Source organism: Sinocyclocheilus grahami, unplaced genomic scaffold (genome assembly GCF_001515645.1).
Source record: "Sinocyclocheilus grahami isolate Dianchi unplaced genomic scaffold, SAMN03320097.WGS_v1.1 scaffold167.1, whole genome shotgun sequence".
Lineage (NCBI taxonomy): Eukaryota > Metazoa > Chordata > Actinopteri > Cypriniformes > Cyprinidae > Sinocyclocheilus > Sinocyclocheilus grahami.
This window is the reverse complement of record NW_015505346.1, coordinates 1299398-1316133: the sequence shown is the minus strand read 5'-3', so window position 1 is coordinate 1316133 and position 16736 is coordinate 1299398. Positions and strand designations below refer to the sequence as shown.

General features: G+C 38.4%; 1 protein-coding gene across 1 annotated transcript in view; it reads left to right on the top strand.

The window, feature by feature from the left end:
• Positions 1-16736, top strand: part of LOC107593231 (dystrophin-related protein 2-like) — a 154384-nt gene that overhangs the window by 132237 nt on the left and 5411 nt on the right. The window contains exons 13-18 of the mRNA XM_016282862.1: positions 2337-2503; positions 4842-4953; positions 5371-5507; positions 6252-6317; positions 13012-13077; positions 15514-15654. Coding sequence (XP_016138348.1) covers positions 2337-2503; positions 4842-4953; positions 5371-5507; positions 6252-6317; positions 13012-13077; positions 15514-15654 — 689 coding nt within the window. The remainder of the gene's footprint in view (positions 1-2336; positions 2504-4841; positions 4954-5370; positions 5508-6251; positions 6318-13011; positions 13078-15513; positions 15655-16736) is intronic.

The window sequence follows — 16736 nt, the reverse complement described above, 5'->3', positions numbered from 1 at the left end:
CCTAACTAGGCTCTGCTTCTCCTGGGTTTTTGGGCTGGAACGTACAGAGATTAAAGAGCTGTTCTTTGACTTTATTCCTTTGGGTTTTAGTGAGTCACTGGTCAGAAACATACTCTACGCAAATGCTTGGCCAGTACTTGGTAGTCCTGTTGTGCTTATTAAATGTGCATTTCTCCTTCACTGTGCCAACGTCAAGCTTGCATACTCAAGGGGGCAATAGAGTTACCTTCAAACATCTGTGCCATTAAAAGAGAAGTGCATAATTTCAATGCAATTAACGGCACTAAACGAAATAACAAACACAATGGCTATTTTTAAACGTTTCCCTAAACACTCCCCATCAGCCATTGGTTGCAATGTTTTTATCACACCACAGAGACACAGGTTAGACTTGTTGGAGATCTTTTGTATTTCTATATTCCTGGTATGTAGAAAAGTATTTTACAAAATAAGAAAATAATACACATAGACCTTAAATCAGACGTGTTGTTATTCAGTTTACCAGCTTGGAAGCTAGTCAACAGTTACACTAATTTTAAAAGCTGCTGTGTTATTTTAGATTGTTAAAAATTAGATTAGATCTGTTACCCCAAAAAGTGTAAACACTGTCTCAACTAATGACATAACTGGCAGGACTAATTTGCAAATGTATAGGAAACCTGTGTTTTTGCTATTGATGCTAGAGGCTCAGAAATTCACTTTAAAAAACACATTTCACTTTAACACTACCTTTCAAAAGTTTGGGCTTATGAAGATTTTTTAAATGTTTTTGAAAGAAGTCTCTTATGCTCACTAAGCATTTATTTGATCAAAAATACAGTAAAACTGTAGTATTGTGGAATATTATTACAATTTAAGCAAATTGTTTTCTTTTTTAATATATTTTAAAGTGTAATTTATTCCTGTGATGGTGAAGCTCAAATATCAGTCAGTCTTAAGTGTCAGAAATGATGCTGCTAATATGCTGACTTGGTGCTCAGTATTTATTTGAAATGGAATTTTTCTGTAACAATATATGTCTTTACTGTCTCTTTTGAGCAATTAAATGCATTCTAAATGAAAGTATTGATTTATTTAAAAACAAAAAAACAAAAATTAACAGTGGTGTAAATTGAGTTGCGTTCAATTGCGTCGGTGTGAAATCAAGCTTTCCAAAGAGTTTGGGTTCATATACTTGCATTGAGTGTTTCAGACTTTGATAGTCTATGCTAATTAAGGAAAATGAAGGTGTAATGCTCGCTGACATCTTCTCATCCATCTTTACACTTATGAGGCTGTAATTCAGAAAATGCAGGTGCATCGCAGTGGAACATAACCTTCTGGCATTTCATTCTACTGATGGCCTAATTAGGAAATTGGTGTAGGGCACAGGTTTCTTGTAGAATGACCTTAAACCTTTCGTTCTTAGGTCTGCCAGCCCTTAATTAAATCCTGTTCCATTCAAGAGCATGTGTGCAATTTCAGGCACACGCAATTAAAATTCATTTATTTTGACGTTTGATCCATGTCTGCCTTTATAATTCTGGAAGAAATGCCAATCAGTGCTTTCCAATTACACCATTTTTTTCACTGGCTGCATTAATCATGACAGATCAAGAATGATGTAGCTCAGCCAGTCGGTGTGGGTTTCAGCGTGTGTCTAGATGAAAAGACTGGTTCACTTTGTTTGAAGTTATGGACCATCTCATGGGAAACTCTCAGCTGTCCCTGTGGTATGGACTGTTTAGAAGATCCTCTTTTGTTGTTTCAGTGAAACTTCTGGAGTCTTCCACTCAACTTCTCACTGCACATTTTGGTCTCAGTCCCAGACTACAAACACTGCTAAAAACACACACACACACACACACACGCACACACACTGCCTTGCCCTCTCAGGAGACGACACACTCCAGCGACTACTAAGAGCCACGCTAGAGATACTCATGTTAATTATAAAGCTCTGCCCGAGCTTCAGAGTGCGCCCAAGGGAAATCAACCTTTTAATGCATCTTCGATGCGTATTTAATGAGAATTTAGCACGTTCCAGATTTTTATGTCATCCTCTTTTATTAGGGTTATTGCTTGTCATCCGTTTCCCACTGTGTGACTATAACAAGGGGCCTCTCTGAGATTGTATCCTTCCCTTTCACTGGGACGTGATTGCCCTGTATCGCATGAGTACTTTTTAAGGGACATGCTCTGATAGGGTGCTTGAGCCCATCAGCTACCAGAAGTTGTTTTGGTGCTTAATTGGGCGTGCATAATGAACAATATGTCTTCTGGGTATCTGGATTCATGCTACTTGTTGCTGTGTGATTTTTATCTTTCTCATGTGTATCTTCTGTGTCTACCACTAGGCTCCAGGTAAGTCAGCTATCGAGGTGTCTCACTTTCTGGAGTGGATGAGCCTAGAGCCTCAGTCTGTGGTGTGGCTTCCTGTTCTACACCGGGTAACTGTGGCAGAGACAGCCAAGCACCAGGCACGCTGCTACATCTGTAAGCAGTGCCCTATCAAGGGCTTCAGGTGAGCTGCTGCAATGCTGAGTCGTTATTTGGAGAAAGACAGCACAGATCTCTCTATCGTTATTTTTTAGCTACTCAAAATAAATGCTCAAAAAATCCTCTTTTAGCTGATCAAAGAGTTTGAGGTAATAGCATTGAAGTTAAGAACTGCAGAGGGAGTAGTACACATGGGTTGTTAATGGACTGGATTTTAATTAGGGCTTAATTAAATATGTGAATACTGTTAAATTTATATTCATTTTATTTTTTTAATTTGGCAAAAATCTTTGTTGCGTATGTTAATTTATTATTTATTTTTTTATATTTAATTTTAATATTTATTTCCATCTCTTTTTTATGCTTTTTGTCCTTCAAAGGGAAACTGGATGCCTTAAAACCGAATGCACTGTGTGTTTAAAAGAGGTCAAATTGAGCAAAAAATAATAATAATAGAATTACCTTGCTAAAAAAATAGCTTATTAACCAGAATACAGTATGTACACTACCATTCAAATAGACCTTTTAATAGACTTTTTAATAGATCAAAATGATCAAAAATTCAAATGAATGCTGTTTATTTTAAACTTTCTATTAATTAAAGAATCCTGAAAATATTATCACAATTTCCACAAAAATATTAAGCAGTACAACGGTTTTCAACATTTATAATAATAGATTATAATTATTAGATTAATGTGACACTGAAGACTGGAATAATGTCTGCTGAAAATTCAGCTTTGCCATCACAGGAATAAATTACATTTTAAAATATATGAAAACAGTTATTTTAAATTGTAATAATATCTTACTGTATTTTTGATTAAATAAATGCAGGCTTGGTAAGCATGAGAGACTTATTTTTAAAAGCATCTCACCAGCACCAAACTTCTAAATGGTAGTGCACAATAAGTAATACTGTGTTTTATATGCTGGTTTTCTGGTGTCCCCACCAGACGTCTTGATTACCCTAACCAAAAGGGTATCTTAGTCAGTCTTCTTCAGCAGAAACAGCCAAGTTTTGCTGGTGAACACAAGTGCTATGATGACTCCGCATTTAGACCTATACTAAACCATCACTATCTGGCATAAAGCACCAGAGGTGGACAAAGTACTCAACTCCATTACTTGAGTGAAAGTACAGATACTGCTTGTCAAATATTACTCCATTACAAGTAAAAGTTGTAAAGACAGATTTTTACTTAAGTAAAAGTACAGAAGTACTTGCTTTTAAAAGTACTTAAGTACCAAAAGTAAATTTCCTTTTTTTATGTCAATGCACTGTTTTATTATTGTACGTAATACTTGCAATACTTCTGAAGCAACTTAGAATACATTACACCTACTGAATACACTGACTAGCTTGTAGTATCTTTGGAATAAAGAGCTTTTAGAATGTTAAAAACCTATCGGGGGAAAAAAATTAACCCCCCTACCCACCCCCACAAAAGCAGGATGGTAGTGATCTCACACAGCTCTGACAGTGTGAACACATCTATGTGTAGCCATTCATCCAAATTTGAACAGAGTGGACAGTGAAATCCTGTAAATACAGAGTGATAAGGAAGAAAAAAAAAAGCCTGCTTTAAATCCCAGCAACACAACAGTAGCTGTACAACTTTACAACAGCAACACTGCTTTAACACAAAAGCAAAACAGCAAGACTTATTTGACATCAAAACAAACATTTTAAATGCTGTCTAATCGCTCTCGTGGTACTTTAATGTCACACACAGAACGGTCTGTGCAGTTCTGCTTCAAGCCCAACACCTTTTGTGTTTTATTAGGATACGCACAACAGTTCTTCTGTGGCTTTATAGGTAATATTTTCACGTACACAATTTAGCAAAGTCGGACAATATTGTGTCTAATATATACCACAATATTAATTTCTTATTATTGAATTGTTGTAAATAAATATCACATTTGGAACTAGTCAGTGTTCAAAAAATCCTGGGAAATCACTTCATGTAGCCCTACAAGAGTGATTACTGATAAACTGTCTGAAAAAAAGACCCACTGACTTTCAAAGCTGCTTATGACTTTCTACTTCGAGGACCTTGATAGAAATGCAGTGGAGTGAAAAGTATAATATTTGTCTTTCAAAAGTAGTGAAGTTAAAGTCATAAGTTCCAAGAAAAAATAACACTCAAGTAAAGTACAGATACTCAAAAAGTGTACTTAAGTACAATACTCAAGTAAATGTACTTAGTTACTGTCCGCCTCTGTAAAGCACCCTGCTAGTCTTAAATTGTTATTATCAGCAGGGTAGTTCAGATTCATGATTGTAATCTATTCAAATCCTAAAATGAACAAACACATCAATATTTGGATGTAAAATGTGTCTCTGCCTGTTTCATCAGATACCGAAGTCTGAAACAGTTCAATGTGGACATCTGCCAGATGTGTTTTCTGACGGGCCGGACTACCAAGGGCAAGAAACTACACTACCCCATCATGGAGTACTACACCCCGGTACATATGCTTTGTTACTTGCAGAGGATTTTCCTTGCCAACTGGCAGCATTGTGCTTGCTCAAAGGTTTCAAATTCAATCACTATTGTACAAGGCACTACGCAAAATAAATATGAATTGAACCAAATTGATCTCCTGCAGTGAAATACAGCACAAGGCCATTTGCTTAATGTTTTTCCCGTGCTCCAGTCTGAGTTTTATAGGTGGGCGTCTTTATTATGCAGCTTTCTGTGGCTGCTCAAAAGATGATAGATTGAGATGGGAGGAAGACGAATGTTCTGTGGAGGAAGGGATGTACTGGCGGTGTGTCGGAGGAATGTTACGAAGGGGACGTGTTGTGTCTCAATCGCTCATGTTCTTTCATTTTTCTCTCCGCTGGCTCTTTTTCTATCTCTCTCTCTTTCTGAATCATTCCAGACGACCTCAGGCGAGAAGATGCGGGACTTCGCAAAGACGCTAAAGAACAAGTTCCGCTCGAAGCAGTATTTTAGTAAACACCCTCAGAGGGGATACCTGCCCGTTCAATCAGTACTGGAGGTGGAGAGCTCTGAGACGTGAGTCTGACTTCCTGTCTCCACTGATGAGAATCACAAAAGCGCCGTTGTGCTCTTTTTGAAGGTTTATAAGTGAAGAACTGAGGGACTGAACACAGTGCACAGCAAACAATTATTTTCTGTCCTGTTGAAAAGAACATTTTAAACCAGCTTAAGCTGTTTTGATGGCATTTTTTTACATTTCAGCTCATCAGGCTGGGAAGCCATCTGGCTGCTCAGGTAAACCAAGAAAAGGATGAAAATCTAGGTTGTTTGCTGATTTTAGCATCCGCGCCTAGGTGGTTGTCAGCTGGTTGTCCAGTGTTTTCCCATTCTGACTAGCTGTAAACTCCCAAAACTCCTATAAAGTGAGCAATCGGATCAGCCTGGCTAAGTAGGGGAGACCAGCTAAGGCCCACAAACAATCTTAGGCCAGCTTATTTTTGTCTTGCTTTTCTGAAAAAGAAAAACCCCATCTAAACATCTTTAAAAGCAGATAAATTTAGTTAAAACCTAGCTGGTTTGCTGGTCTAAACTGGATTAAGCTGGTTTCCCAGCCTGGCCAAGGTGATCTCCAGCTGGTTTAACTGGACATCCATCTGTTTACCCGTCCTGACTAGCTTAAAGCACCCTGAAGTCCTCTAAATCAAGCAAGACGGATCAGCCTGAGCAAGTTTGTAGACCAGCTAAGACCAGAAACTAGGCACTCATACATACAGTAACAAGCTACTTTGCTAACAGATGTGTGTGTTCTTGTTTTGACAGGCCCTGCTCATCTCCCAGGCTGCCTCATGCGGACACACACAGCCGGATCGAGCATTTTGCCAGCAGGTACGAGTTCAGTCTCACACGGACAGTGATCGCACCTTACTTATGCTCTGATATTCTCCCAGCAACCACTTCTGCTCACTCCCCTGAGCTCTGATTGGCATATTGATCCTCTTTGCATGGACACAGTTTTCCCAACAGCAGGGCCTTAACGACAGCCTGGGAGGAAGTGAGAGGGATGTGAGAAAGAGAAAGAGAGAGAGTGAGAGAGATTGAGAGATGGCATTCAGAGGGGTGGACAGGGGTCAGCTGCTTTCCACTATAAGAATGAAAGCTCAACCCACAAGGTCTGGAGGGCTCGAGGGAGCTGCCAGCATGGATCAGACTCGTTCTGGCCTGGACGGAGTGCACATTACACGCTCAGGAAACACTCAAACAGACATGCATTTTTACTCAAACATTTTAAAACGCTTGCTCATACTTACGCACAGTTATATCCGTGGGGTTTAGAATTAGGTGCAGCCAGTAGCACTTCAGGCTTATGTCCCTCTTACACACATTTGAAGTCACAAAGAAACCTGGTTTAAACCAGCCTATACTTCCAGCCTGGTCAAGCAGATGTTTAGCAGGATAACCAGCTGGCCTCCTATTCATACCATCTGAAAAGTGTGCCAAATTAACCTAAAACCAGCCAAAGGAGACCAGCTAAGAGAGGCAAACCAGCTAAGACTGGTTAAATGTTTTTTTTTTGGTAATACTTTACTTGAAGCGTTTATATATAATGCATTATAAAGGTATTCATAATTTACATTGTAATGCATTATATATTTTAATAAATAATTGTAATCAAAGTAAAAATGGATTACAATATTTGCAGATTTGCCTTGCCTAAAGATGTAACAATGAATAGATACTTATTATAATTTATTTATACAAATATCCATCTCATACAATGCATTATAAAGTACTTTTATAATGCATTATGCATAAAGTATTGAAGTCAAGTGTTTACATTTTTTATTCACTCGCCCTTTTGTTGTTCCTAACCCATATGACTCTGCAGGATTTGAGTCCCTGGCGGCGCAGTGTGTTACTGATGGTAGCCTTTGTTACTTACAATTTTGTTTCTGGTGTCCTTTGACAGCTCTTTGGTCTTGGCCATGGTGGAGTTTGGAGTGTGACTGTTTGAGGTTGTGGACAGGTGTCTTTTATACTGATAACGAGTTGAAACAGATGCCATTAATACAGGTAACGAGTGGAGGACAGAGGAGCCTCTTAAAGAAGAAGTTACAGGTCTGTGAGAGCCAGAAATCTTGCTTGTTTGTAGGTGACCAAATACTTATTTTACCGAGGAATTTACCAATTAATTCTTTAAAAATCCTACAATGTGATTTTCTGGATTTTCTTTTCTCATTTTGTCTCTCATAGTTGAGGTATACCTATGATGAAAATTACAGGCCTCTCTCATCTTTTTAAGTGGGAGAACTTGCACAATTGGTGGCTGACTAAATACTTTTTTGCCCCACTTTATTTCTTCAGTGGAAAAGTTTAGCAGAATGTTCACGCTGCTCTTGATGGCATATTGAAATATATGCGAATGTAACTGAGATCTAGGTGTGGTGGAGGGAAACATGTTGAGTAATTGGTCAATACTGCTTAACTGATGCATCCAAAAATTTTTAATGTGTTGACACTCAAATAAAATGCTGTAAGAGCAACAGAAAAACAAAGAGAAACACTTTATAAGTCAATTATCAAACAATAAAACCAGCATAATAATCAAATGTGATAAGCAATAAGCAATTTACATCATACAACCACTAAGTGTATGTTAAATCATTTACCTAATAATCCTTTAAGTGAGATGCACAATATACAATAAAATAGGGAAATCCATCACATGATTACAGTCTGTGTTCTTTATAATGCATGCACACAAGGTGACAATGGTAATGAAGTCTATACAGTCACATTATGGGCCAGTTTTACTAACAGCTTGCTCCAGCGCAAACTGTCTTTTGGCGTTAAAATAGTAGCCTACTGTCAGTGTCAGGGAATTAGTGCTGAAAAGGCGTGGACACAGTTTGCACCTGACTTCAATGAATATGCATTTGTAGGAGTTTTCTTTTCAGATGCAAAATTTATGGGAGGAGAGTATTAAAATGAATCACGCAACGTGATTTACTAACGTTTGCGCTTGTCAAATTACTGGTATTTGCGCCATTATTTAATGCCCGTGTCGAAAGTAGATCACCTGCACCTGATGAGCATCGGATAAGCTCTGCTTATTTGCGACTACGCTAATTTGCGCTGCGCTTGGTATATTGCGTTGGTCGATATGTAAATTAAATGTTGCGTCTCTGTTCTTTAATTTGTGCATTGTCAGTAAATCACCCGCAGAAATTTCCACGCCCATCGGCACTGTTTTGGAATTGCACTCTCGCGCTAATTTGCCCTGTTTAGTAAATCTGAAATCTGGCCCCATGTGTTACAACCATGTCAAAAAGATGAATGAAAACAAATCAATGCGAAATACATAAGCAATACAGACAAATTCCATTTAAGGTCATACACAGTTGAAAATCACATGGGTTCAGAATAACATGAATGTGAGTAAACAACAAAATCTTCATGTCTGGCTGAACTAACCCTTTAATTCGGCTGTGGAAGCACAGTGAAGCTAACAGCTCAATGTGACTGGTTTGGTTTGACTGCAGCAAACGATCAGGGATGTGCTCCTCTGCCCCGACTAACTTCCCTGCCAACTACTTAAATACACACAACCACATGCACACATGAACACACAGATCAGCCCTTTGCCTACCCTACCATACTGTGCTGCCAACTGTCTCAGCTCACACCCTGCTGCAGCTCTTATCTGTACTACAAATAGACCAGAGTGCACACACACACTCTCTCTCTCTCTCTCAGCTTCTGTGTCCTTTTGTCTTCATCTGTCTGTCTCCTCCTCTGTCTTATGCTTGATTTCTGCTCCTGCCTTTCAATGTCTTATTTCATTTCCCCCTTTCCTTCCTAATATCAATCACTTACCATAGCACATTTCTTCCTCTTGTCTTGTCCTTTTTAGTTCCCCAAATTTGTCTCTTCTCTCTCTCTCATGCTATCTCTGGTTTCCCCCAACACACATCAGTGCCGTCTGCATTAGTTGTTCCTGCTTAAAACAATATTCTTTGTTTTTATTCAACTGTCACCAGTTAATGTTTCACAGGGGTCCGTTTGCGTCTGACTGATTGTGTAAAACGTTCTGGGATCATAGGCTCACAGAATGCCAGCAGCCTTGACTAAATTCGATAAGAAGATGCCTGAATATTTAAAACACTCAGAGACATAACACTACATATCACTGGAGACAAATTAAATGATAAAAGTTTGCTTCAGTGGTCTGATGGCTTACAATATTCATTTATTTTTTTAATTTGCAATATTTATCACAAATTGTTTAATATTATCTGAGCAATTTATTACCGCTTTCTACCCAGTGAAGATTATTTTCATTGCCACTTGTTTTTGTTCTTGTATCCATTTATACATTTACTTAATCATAAATTGCCTTCAGATTGCAAACTGTCACTTATTTGCGGCATTATCTGATTCACATTATTTCTTTATTGAATTTGGCTGTTAAAACATCTCTGACAAATGAAAAGCATGCTAATGAGCCAACATTATCAGACAAGTATCATTCATTTTTATTAAATTCTTCACTCTGGCTTTGCATGTTCACATTTGATTCTCAACGTGCTTTCAGAAAACTCTCAAGCTTTCCATTCATTTCCTTGCTTTTGTGCATTTGTGCATTCTTAAACTATACTACTTGATCTTGACACTTGAAGTGTCGGCTAAATAAGAAAAGACAAACATTTTATAGCTAAAGATGCTTCCATAAAAATGAAAAATGCACATGTCTTTGGCAGTGCTTCGGAAAATCCCTTTCATTCACTTTTATCTGATAGTTCTGTCCTTTACAAAATATGAGCGATAGAGAGCATGTGCTAAATGAGGTGACACATTATTTATTTCCGACATTGTCAAGACTGGCTTTGAACTCTAATAGAAAATTAAATTATTTTCAGATGTTTCAGATGTGGTATCTGCAGTAAGAGCGCAGAGGAAGAACTTCATAGCCATGGGAATGGAGATTGTACGTGCGTTTATAGGCTACTCCAGAGTAATGACTGGAGGACCTCGAGATTGAGAGGGTGGGAGAATAAATCCACTGGCATTTGATGATCTAGACTCGCCATACAGGGGTGGATTTGCTTGGACATGACAGAGTAAGTGCTCTGTACTGACAGCCTTTCATCTGAAGAACAGACAGCATATCAGAAAGGCTGAACTACTGTTCTGAATCTCAACACACAATGTCCATTTCAAGACAGTGCTTCTCAGAGGAAATTGTTTGTCTTGTACTTGCCGATCTGTGTTTGTGACCTCTCTTTTTCTTTCAAACAAGAACACTAACCACTCCCTGAGAAACCCATTTAAACAACTACAAAGACATACGTGTATAACAGCAAACTCCATTTGACCTTGCACCACAGAATCTGTGACATCATCTGCGCTTCCTAGTAACACTTTTGATTGGATCTAGCTGATGGAGGTTTCAGCGGATTCAATTAGGAGTCGTCCTAGCCAGGCGGTGGGGTCAACCAGGACAGCCAGCGCCACCGTCATTGGCTGAAGGACACCTGGTGGGTGAATGTGTATCGACTTTCTGCTATTCTCCAAGGCAGCCCCATCCTGCATGTGGGTTCTCTAGTCTGCTGTGTTCTGAAGTTCAATTCAGAGCTTTCTCTGGCAGCTTTCCTAGCAGCATGACATGAATGCACTTAGCACTCCTCATTACGGTCTCTATAGAGGCTCTTATATTGTTGCTAATTCACAGGCTGTCCTGGTAAGGCAGTGAAATTCCCCCAGTCTCTCACCTAAAGGGTAAGCTAAGGCAGGGAAAGTGCCGAGCATTGCTAAAAGCAAAGTTTCACCCCTGCGTTGCTAATAGTAAGCACAGGGACCATTGTCCACTCCCTGCTGTGTTGAGAACACCTCTCTTGTGCTGGGTTAATCTTGTCTGTTCTGGATGACACACAGAATTTTGCTAGAGGTGCAGGGTGATCCTTCTAGCCACGCAAACTCATTTTCATACATTGTTGCATTCTGAAATGGGTCGGAGTGCTATTTGTTGCATTGTCCAAGTTGCCACAAGGGGCGCTATATTGAGATTTATCATTAACTGAAGACATTATAGAGCCAGTTGCCTCAATTATGGAGATGTTACCTGTTTTTTCTAAGTCATCTCTGGAAAATATATATATTTTTTCCCAAAGAATTTGAAACAATATGTGTTATGAAAAGTACTGCACAAATAAATGTGACTTGATATGCTGGACCAGCCTGAAATGCTTATTTTAATTTATTACAATTTTTAGAATGATTGAGCTAAAGAAATATGATTTGTTACCAATGTTGTCTTATTTTGTTGCTGATTTGACATACACTAACCATTCAAAAGTTTGGGGTCAGTAAGTTTTTTTTATTTTTAAATAATATTGTTTGACATTCAAAACATTTATAATAACAAGATTTCTATTTCAAACTTCTGTTCTTTCAAATTGTTTATTCATCAAAGAATTCTGGGGGTTTTCAACATTTATGATAATAAAAAATATTTCTTGAGCACCAAATCAGCATATAGGAATGATTTCTGAAGGAAATAATGTGACACTGAAGACTGGAGTAATGGCTGCTGAAAATTCACCTTTGCCATCATAGGAATAAATAACATTTTAAAATATATAAAATAAAAGTTATTTTTAATTGTAATAATATTTCACATTATTAATGTTTAATGCATAAATGCAGGGTTGGTGAGCATAAGAGATTTCTTTCAAAAACTTACCCACTGCAAATTTTGAACGGTAGTGTATGTTGTTGAAATGTAAGCTTAAATTCATTTATTCTCCTTTTAAGCAGATAGGAGCTCTACAATTGCCTATATAGAAAATATTTTCAAGATGACCAGAGAATAAACTATACTTTACTTTTGCTATTGCATTTGGTGCTGCTAGATACATAGAAATGGCTAATTTCAGCTTTAATTTGGCTTTAGGTTGACACAAGGACTCAAGCTGCAGTGGACCGTAAAGCGTTCATTCTGTATACTTTCGGGCATGGCATGTCAGTTGTATGCCACGTAATCTGTGGTTCATGATGAAGATCTTTTTCATGTTCTGTTTTTACCATGCCACTTGTGGCAGGGAATGCAAACTTACAAGGAGTTTGGGTGAAAATACCCAGGAGAGGCGTTTATGTCATAAAAATGCATGTGACATATGAAGTGAAAGGGGAACAGATTCTCCTCTGGCTTTGTCATGGAGAGAGAGAGAGAAGAGGGTGAAGCCAGGAGGCACAGCTTCGGCGTTGCGTGATAATTTGCCACCCAGGTTAGTCGCACACGGTATCTGAAATGTCAGGGTAGGATAACAACATTTGATTTTTAGGTTGGAGAAACTGCTCTAAGGTGTCTCTTATGCAGTCGCTGAGTCACAGCTGTCATCTTCTTTTCCTCTGCCAACCATGTGCTATTCCATTCCTACGCCTCTTGTGTTTGAAGCCACTGTCCTTGCTACAGCAAACAAATTGCAGTGCACAGTGTCTTTTGCCTTTGTACACCTTTCTATATGTTGTGACCCGTGCTCCGTAATATGACATTTTCATTTCGCTTGCTCTTTCTTTTCAGGTTGGCAGAAATGGAGAACCAGAGCTGCTCCTTTTTCACCGACAGTCTCTCTCCAGATGAAAGTTTGTGAGTACACCACCTCCCACACACACTGGAATCTATCACGGCCGCTAAGTCCCCATGCATGGGTGTGTGGATGTGCGCATGGCCATGCATGCATGCCTTCATGTTTGGTGTGGCTGGGCAGTCACATTAATTAAAAAGATAATGAAAATGACCCATGGCAATGTGTGGGTTCACCCTCCGTCGTATTAAGTCTGTGTGATTAAGGAGCACAACAATAGGGATGAATAGATCAGGCTTGGATGCTGACAGGAGGGAGAGAGAAAGAGAGATTGGGCTATTGAAATGCTACCAAACAAGATGTTAAGAGCTGTAGGCCAGTAGACAAGGAAAGCCACTGAAATAAGAGCATATATAGGTGAAATTAGGTGAGCCTGCACAAAATCAAAACTAATAAAAGAGGTCAGATCATAACAGCCCAGAGACATGGCTGTGCATGTTTTGTGCTGGAAATGGCTCTGTGAGTGAGAGAAAGAAGGAAATTTAAAGGAATAGTTCACCCAAAAATAAACTCATTTTCGTGTCATTCCAAAGCTTTATGATTTTCTTTCTTCCCTGGAGCACAAAAGAATTGCTTTTCAATGCAATTACAATGAGTTATCGAGCTTTAAAAAGCATGCAAAAAGACAATTAAACCATAATAAAAGTGGTCCAAGTCTTCCGAAACCATACGATGACCATTAGGAACACACTGAAATTGTTGTTATTCAGTCCTAATCTTCATCGCAACTGTTAATTGTGACCAGATCATTGAGCCGTTTTGTGAACGGGATCAAATGATTCTGTGAAAAGGTTAATCTAAGAACAATTCACAGTCAAACTCATAAATGAAGAGAATTAGTATTTGTTGGGAAGACTTGTAGAATAAAATAATATGGGTATATTATAAATTAATATTAGTATTTGTTTCACAGAGTAAAAAAACACAAAAAAATGGGCTTGGGCGTAGCTGGACATTTGAGTCTGGTGGGCCAAACCGAGTTGATTTGTTCAGTCACACTTTTAAACACAGTGTTTCTATTGTAAACCTAAAATTTCACACTCTGTGTAACTCATTATACATTATAACACATGAAAATGCACAACACATGAATTGCTGCACTTAATGTAGCAATTAACATACTGAAAATAATGCACTATAAACATGTTTGTCAGCTGTCTCAAAAGTGTGAATTACATATTGCTTAACATAAAACAGACATCTGTTGGGCAAGATTCATGTTCACAAACACTGTATATTTAGTAAATCTTACTGAAAATAGATGATTAAGAAGTTTATATTGTACAAATTTGTGTTTAAAGGGATAGTTCGCCCAAAAATGAAAATTCTGTCATTAATTACTCACCCTCATGTTGTTCCAAACCCGTAAGACCTTCGTTCATCTTCGGAAATATTTTTGATTAAATCCGAGAGCTTTCTGACCCTGCATAGACAGCTATGCAACTGACACGTTCAAGGCACAGAAAGGTAGTAAGGACATTGTTAAAATAGTCCATGTGATATCAGTGTTTCAACCGTAATATTATGAAGCTACGAGAATACTATTTGTGTGCAAAGTAAACAAAAATAACAACTTTATTCAACAATTTCTCGGTTGAACCACTGATGTCACACAGACTATTTTAACGATGTCCTTACTACGTTCCTGGGCCTTGAACATGTCAGTTGCGTTGCTGTCTATGCAGGGTCAGAAATCTCTTGGATTCCATCAAAAATATCTTAATTTGTGTTCTAAAGATGAACAAAGGTTGTACGGGTTTGGAACAACATGATGGTGAGTAATTATTGGCAGAATTTTCATTTTTGGGTGAACTATCCCTTTAATATTTTTTGGAGAACTGTTCTTTTAAAAGGCAGAGAGAGACAGTGCATCAGTGAGTAATGTATTATATCTGTTTGACAGGGCATAATGTGCCATTTCGGTGGCTTTTACCAAATCTTCCTCATCCAGCGGTCTGTAAATGGCCTTTGTTTACTGATGGCCCATGTAATGGCACCTGTATAATTACAGCAGAGTGCATGAAAACAGCTAGTTTTTTATTATTGATGTGACTAATGTGAGAGCCGTTATTTCAGTCCTTCCTGTGTGTAGTGGTAATTTGTTTTTGCTCCTGTGTGCCTGTATTTTAGCTGTGCCTATTTAGCTTGCTGTATTTGATGGGATGGAGAGCGCTTGTTCAGCATCTACACTGTTGTTTGTTTTATGGATGATGGTGTGCGTTTGTCTGTGTTTGCGTACACTCTAAACATGCCATCCGCAGTTTATGCAAAATATGCGTGCACGTGTTGTATTGATATGCCACTGCTGCATTGTGTGCATTTGGCTTATGTACCTGCTGCTTTGTGTGCACGCTTGGCGCTGTGTGTGTGTCGGTCTGCTGCTGCGTGGCACTGCTAATGTGTTCAGTGTGCACTGTCTCCTGTGTGGGGGGACTCAGGGATGAAGATCAGTACCTCCTACGTCACTCCAGCCCCGCCCTCGAGCAGGACTCCCCCCACGGCCACCTGCTGGCCCACCTGGACTGCCAGGACAGAGAAGAGCTGCAGCGCACCCTCCAACGCCTGGAGAACGAGAACAGGTGAGGGCACAGCCAGGGGCACATTCACACTTGAAGCTGAAATATGTAAATTGTGCGGTACTAATCTGAATTCCAAAAAATAACTAGAATTTTAGATTTTTGAAGAACATGGGAATGATATTTAACCATGCAAAAGTTACTGCCAAGATGCTAAGGGGGTTGCTAATCGATGCTTTTTGGTTGTTAGTTCAATAAAAGGTTTATATATAAAATGTATACACACACATACACAAACTAAATGTTACAAATATATAAAATTATATAAGAAATATAATAATAAAACAACTCTAAATATTTTCTGCACTTTTGTCTCCAAAATAAATGCATCTTATTTTAAAGATGTTTATAAATACTGAAATAATTTTGTATAGAAATTAAACTGTACAATGGTTTCACTGAGGGTTATGTTGAAATTGTTGTTTTAAATAATTGGGGGTAAAATGATTTGTCTTTGTAATTGTGACTCTTGGCTTCTGGCTGTGATGGACTGCCCTTTGTGTTGGCCCTTTAAATTTCACAGCTTTCCAGAGGATTAAGATACTGTAGAGCTAATAGCTTTTAATTGGCTGAGATAAAAGGTGTTGCTGGGAAACTGTAGACATTATTATGATTGCGATGGTTAGTCTGGGTCAAAAACAGTAATCTGAATGAGGTGTGCTTTTTAGACCTTAAAACTGGTTCAAACATCAGCAGAAACACAAAAACGTCTATCAGGTCCACCATTTTATTTCATCCTAGAGGCTACTCTTACACCTGTGAGTCATTTATGAGTTTTGTCTTCGGCGTAAATCCTGACCTTTAAGTCATGCTCTCATGTGGTCTTGCTTTGTTATAGGTGAGTAATAGGTCAATAAAGCAAAATTAACTGTTAGTGTCTGCAGGGGATCTGCAACCTTAACACCCTGAATAAATCAGTCATTATTGGGATACAAAGAGCTGAGTGATGGCTGCTCTGTTAAACACCCATTTTGTGTTATTTATTTTTTCAATCAATTTGATTTGATTTTAGAGGGGTGTAATAACAATTTCCCAGCAAGAATATAATATATATATATATATATATATATATATATATATATATA